This window comes from Salvelinus sp. IW2-2015, unplaced genomic scaffold (assembly GCF_002910315.2).
Source record: "Salvelinus sp. IW2-2015 unplaced genomic scaffold, ASM291031v2 Un_scaffold3766, whole genome shotgun sequence".
NCBI classification, from domain to species: domain Eukaryota; kingdom Metazoa; phylum Chordata; class Actinopteri; order Salmoniformes; family Salmonidae; genus Salvelinus; species Salvelinus sp. IW2-2015.
In genome coordinates, this window is record NW_019945040.1 from 33,884 (window position 1) to 39,945 (window position 6,062).

At 42.9% G+C, this 6,062-nt stretch overlaps 1 protein-coding gene across 1 annotated transcript in view; it reads left to right on the plus strand.

Moving 5' to 3' along the window:
* Positions 1 to 6,062, plus strand: part of LOC112076464 (tyrosine-protein kinase Tec-like) — a 34,538-nt gene that overhangs the window by 16,468 nt on the left and 12,008 nt on the right. Inside the window, exons 6-8 of the mRNA XM_070441338.1 lie at positions 2,864 to 2,913; positions 4,903 to 5,099; positions 5,269 to 5,334. Coding sequence (XP_070297439.1) covers positions 2,864 to 2,913; positions 4,903 to 5,099; positions 5,269 to 5,334 — 313 coding nt within the window. The remainder of the gene's footprint in view (positions 1 to 2,863; positions 2,914 to 4,902; positions 5,100 to 5,268; positions 5,335 to 6,062) is intronic.

Here is a 6,062-nt window from a genome sequence, read left to right on the forward strand (position 1 = left end):
AGATGCACTGTTTAGTGTGGGTTGTTATCCCTGATGCACTGTTTTAGCAGTGGTGTTATCCCTGATGCACTGTTTAGAAGTGGTGTTATCCCTGATGCACTGTTTTAGAGTGGTGTTATCCCTGATGCACTGTTTTAGAGTAGGTGTTATCCCTGATTGCACTGCTTTTTAGAGTGGTGTTATCCCAATGCACTGTTTTTAGAGTGGTGTTATCCCTGATGCACTGTTTCTAGAGTGGTGTCCATATTCCTGATGCACTTTTTAGAGTGGTGTTATCCCTGAATGCACTGCTTTTTAGAGTGGTGTTATCCCTGATGCACTGTTTAGAGTGAGTGTTATCTCAGATGCACTGTTTTAGAGTAGGTGTATCCCAGATGCACTTTTAGAGTGGTGTTATCCCCGATGCACTGTTTAGAGTGGTTGTTATTCCTGATGCACTGTTTTAGAGTGGTTGTTATCCCTGATGCACTGTTTAGAGTGGTTTATCCCCTGATGACTGTGTTTAGAGTTGCGTGTTATCTCAGAATGCACTGTTTTAGAGTGGTGTTTCCCTGATGCCACTGCTTTTAGAAGTGGTGGTTATCCCTTGATGCACTGTTTAGGAGTGGGTGTTATCCCTGATGCACTGTTTAGAGTGGTATCCCAGATGCACTGTTTAGAGTGGTGTTATCCCTGATGCACTGTTTTAGAGTGGTTGTTATCTCAGATGCACTGTTTTAGAGTGGTGCATGTTAATCCCTGATGCACTGTTTTAGAGTGGTGTTATCCCTGATGCCACTGTTTAGAGTGGTGTTATCCCTTTGATGCACTGTTTTAGTAGTGGTGTTATCCCAGATGCCACTGTTTCAGAGTGGTGATCCCAGATGCACTGTTTTAGAGTGGTGTTATCCCAGCATGCCACTGTTTTTTTAGAAGTGGTGTATCCCCGATGCCACTGTTTTAGAGTGGTGTTATCCCAGATGCACTGCTTTTAGGAGTGGCGTGTTAGGGCCCTGATGCCCACTGTTTAGAGTGGTGTTATCCCAGATGCACTGTTTTTAGAGTGGTGTTATCCCAGATGCCCACTGTTACTTTTTAGAGTGGTGTTATCCCCGATTGCCACTGTTTTAGAGTGTGTGTATCCTGTTATCCCAGATGCACTGTCTTTAGAGTTGGTGTTATCCCTGATGCAACTGTTTTAGAGTGCGTGCTTAATCCCAAGATGCACTGCTTTTAGAGTTGGTGTTATCCCTGATGCACTGTTTTAGATTGGTGTAATATCCCGATGCACTGTTTTAGCAGTGGTGTTATCCCCGATGGCACTGTTTGTAGAGTGGTGTTATCCAGATACGACCTGTTTTTAGAGTTGGTGTTATCCCTTGAGCACTGCTTTAGAGTGGTTGTTATCCCTGAGGGTTGCCACTGTTGTTAGAGTTGGTGTATCCCTGATGCACTCTTTTAGAGTGCGTGTTTATCCCCGAATGCACTGTTTAGAGTGTGTTATCCCCGATCACTGTTTAGAGTGATTGTTATCCCAGATGCACTGTTTTAAGTATCTCTCTAGAGCAGTGATACTAGCTAGAGCAGTGATACTAGCTAGAGCAGTGATACTAGCAAGAGCAGTGATACTAGCAAGAGCAGTGATACTAGCAAGAGCAGTGATACTAGCAAGAGCAGTGATACTAGCTAGAGCAGTGATACTAGCAAGAGCAGTGATACTAGCTAGAGCAGTGATCCTGTGATACTAGCTAGAGCAGTGATACTAGCTAGAGCAGTGAGCAGGTTTCTTCCTCTCTTAAAATGCTGAAAGAAATCATATTTCTGCAGTTACTGAGTCAAAATGTACATATGTATCCAGGAGTTAATATTATATGTGAGAGGTTATATACTTACAGTCAGTGTCCATAGTTCAGTCAGGCTACTATTCCATTTAACCCACCTGAACAGTACAGTTCCTTTGACGTGTTGAAGTCCTCGTCTTGTGACTGTCAACTAGACTACTGTTCTATAACATTAGACTACTGTCACCATAGCAACACCCACCCGTAGCATGCGCTCCAGCGGGTATATCTCACTGGTCAGCCCTAAAGCCAACACCTCCTTTGGCCACCTTTCCTTCCAGTTCTCTGCTGCCAATGACTGGAACGAATTGCAAAAATGAAGTTGCTTTCAAAAATGAAGTTGGAGACTTGTATCTGCCTCACTAACTTTAAGCATCAGCTATCTGAACAGCTTACTGATCGCAGCAGCTGTACACAGTCTGTCTGTAAATAGCCCATCCAACTAACTACCTACCTCATCCCCATATTGTTTTTATTTACTTTTTTGCTCTTTTACACACCAGTATTTCTACTTGCACATCATCATCTGCACATATATCACTCCAGTGTTAATTTGCTCAATTGTAATTACTTCGCTACTATGGCCTATTTATTGCCTTACCTCCCTTACGCCATTTGCACACACTGTATATAGACGTTTTCTATTGTATTATTGACTGTATGTTTGTTTATTCCATGTGTAACTCTGTTGTTTGTGTCGCACTGCTTTGCTTTATGTTGGCCAGGTCGCAGTTGTAAATGAGAACTTGTTCTCATCTGGACTGCCTGGTTAAATAAAGGAGAGAGAGATATATATATATATAGATATAGATATAGATATATAGATATATATATATATATAGATATAGCACGGCTTTCACTTTTTTCTGACCAAAAGCATTTGGGTTATGAGTCAACCTACATATCACTAATACACATATACACACACTCTCACACACACATACACACACACTCACTCACTCACTCACTCACACTCATGAGTACATGTTCTCTGTAGCTGTTGACTTTGAATAATGAAAGAACAATTCTCTTCCTCTTTTCAGTTTCGAGGAAACTTCTTCCTCCCATACCTGGAGAGGAGGTCACAGGAAGGGTAAGAACACTGTCTGTCTAGTTCCTCTGTCTCTGTCTCTCGCTCTCTCTCTCTCGTGCTCTCGCTCTCTCTCTCTCTCTCTGTCCCTCTCTGTCTCTCTCTCTCTGTCTCTCTCTCTCTGTCTCTCTCTCCCTCTCTCTCTCTCTACCATTTCCTCTTTACACTCTCTGTCTCTGTCTGTCTGTCTCTCTCTGTCTGTCTCTGTCTCTCTCTGTGTCTCTCTGTCTCTGTCTGTCTGTCTGTCTGTCTTCTGTCTGTCTGTCTGTCTGTCTGTCTGTCTGTCTGTTCTGTCTGCTCTGTCTCTGTCTGTCTTGCTCTGTCTGGTTGTCTCTGTTTGTGTCTCTGTCCTGTCTCTGTCTCTCTCTCTGTCTCGTCTCGTCTCTGTCTCGCTCTCGTCTGTCTCTCTGCTCTCTGTCTCTCTGTCTCTCGTCTCTGCTCTCTGTCTCTCTCTGTCTCTGTCTGTCTCGTCTGCCTGTTCCTCTGCCGGTCTCTGTCTCTGCTTCTGTCTCTGTGTCTCTGTCTCTTCTCTGTCTCTCTCTTCTAGTCTGTCTTTTCTTTCACTCTCTCTCACACCACACACACACAAAAACCCTTCAGTAGTCATCCCACCTCAACAAGCACAAGAAAGAGGTTTAAGACACCGACCATGCTAGATTGTTTTTTAAAATATTCTTAGTTAGAAACCGATACGATTAGCATTCCTTGAAACATTATTTTGTTAAAATTAAATTGAAGCCAATTGAGTGCCACCAAATTGTCAACATTTTTATTTTATTTATTTATATGATTCATATTAAACTCAAAAGTATAGTGCCTAACATCCAATTTGACCATTAATATAGATATAATTAATTATAATAATTATATTCCTAAACTGATAATTTATTCCTAACGATTAGTAAGACATGAGGAATCCAATAAAAGTAATTCAAAAACCACCAGACCCCCCCCCCCATCCACACAAATCCCACCCAACAACCAGTATTACATATATCAGTTCTCTGTCTGACAAGTAATTGCACTGACTTCAATGGCTAACTTCTCTGAACAGGGGAAAATAAAACATCAGCAGATTCAGATGAATATATTACATAAGAGAAGAAGCAATACTCCAAGCAACAACATACTACCTGCCAGACATAGAGAATTATACTATATACTTGTTGGTGGATTGGTGTGGGGGGGGTCCCTGGGTGGATTGGCGTGGGGTGTGGGGGGTCCCTGGGGATTGGCGTTGGGGTCCCTGGGTGATTGGCATTGGGGGCCTGTAGGGATTGGCGTGTGGGTGTGGGGTCCCTGGTTGGATTGGCGTGGGTGTGGGGGTCCCTGTGGAGATGGGCGTTTGGGGGCCTGGGCTGGGGATTGTTGGGGGGGGCGTGGGGTGGGTCCTGGAGTGGATTTTGAAACATTTTATTGGACGTCTTAATCATTGTTATGAAGAAGACTTGTGGTCCAAATTGGATGTTAGGTGCAATTCAATTCGCTTTATTTCTCAGAGATCTAATTATAAATTTAATCAAAATAATGTTACAGGAATGCTAATCCTACCTGTTGCTAACTGCAGAAACGATTTCAGAACAATCTGAGATGGTGGGTGACATCATGGCTTGTWGATATGACATGGAATGGCCCTTCTGCCTTCTAGAATTTCTGTTGTAATATTACCCGACAAATAGTAAGCTATAACAAAAATGAGTCATACCCTAGCAACCAGACAAGCTGGATACAACAGAAACAGAACAAAGTTAACAAATGTCCCTTTTCGTCCCTTCGTCCCTTCTCCCCTCCCTTCTCCCTTCACTTTGTCCCTCCCTTCTCTCCTCCTTTTGACCCTCCCTTTGTCCCTCCCTTTGTCCCTCCCTTCTCTCCTCCCTTCTCCCCTCCCTTTGACCCTCCCTTTGACCCTCCCTTTGTCTCTCCCTTTGTCTCTCCCTTTGTCCCTCCCTTTGTCCCTCCCTTCGTCCTCCTTCATTCTCATTGCTCCTCCAGTCTCGTCGGCCTCCCCCTCCCCCTCCCCCACCTCCCGTACACAGCCACGATGATGGTAGTGGTGTCGAGGAGGTTGTGATAGCTCTGTATGACTTCTATGGTCCTGAACCACATGACCTGACTATGACCAAGGGAGGAGAATACGTCATACTGGAAAAATGTGACATCAACTGGTACAAGGCCCGCAACATATACGGGTCAGTACGGTGTGTATGTGAGCCTGTGTTTACTGTAGCTTGGCCCTTGGTATATAATCTTTGTCTTTTAGACTCTCACATTGCACATCTTTGTCGTTTCTTCTTCTATGGCTGGCCCGCTACTATTGAGTTTGTTTGTTTGTTTGTTTRTTTGTTTGTTGAAATGCAGGAAGGAAGGCTACATCCCCAGCAACTACGTGACAGATAAAAAACTGGGGAACCTGGAACAGTATGCGTGAGTAATACTAGTACATGATACAGAAACACCTTTAGAACGTTCAGTCGCTTTTACATCAGCACAAGGGTAGATGCTAAGAGGGATCCTTGGGACGTCCATACCCTTACCCTAACCTTAACCCTTTTTTAAAATGAAAACTTTAATAACCATCACCACCAACATTGCGAGCAAAACATTTTAGCATCCCCCCCTCTTTTTTAGAGTTCCTTTCATGCAATTCTACATATTTTGCCACTGGGCGAAGAGAACATTTAGCAATTTTATAACWAATTTTCCTAAAATTCTCCACATTTTGCCATAGGATGGAGAGAAATGTTTGCAGATTTTAATTTATCTGAGTGAGACTGAAATTTAAAGGGGTCCCCCGGTCGGTAATTCAATCATGATTACTAAATTTATCGCGCCTGCAGGGTTGAAATATGCTTCTCTCTCTTTGTTTACTATGGTGCTATCCTCAGATAATAGCATCGTTTGCTTTCGCCGAAAAGCCTATTTGAAATCTGACATGTTGGCTGGATTCACAACAAGTGTAGCTTTAATTTGGTGTAATGCATGTGTGATTTCATGAAAGTAAAATTTTTATAGTAATTTATTTGAATTTGGCGCTCTGCATTTTTACTGGCTTTTGGCCAAGTGGGACGTTAGCGTCCCACATATCCAGAGAAGTTAAATAAAGGTGAAATAAAACATTTTAAAATTGCTGGCCGCTAGACTATTTAAATTTC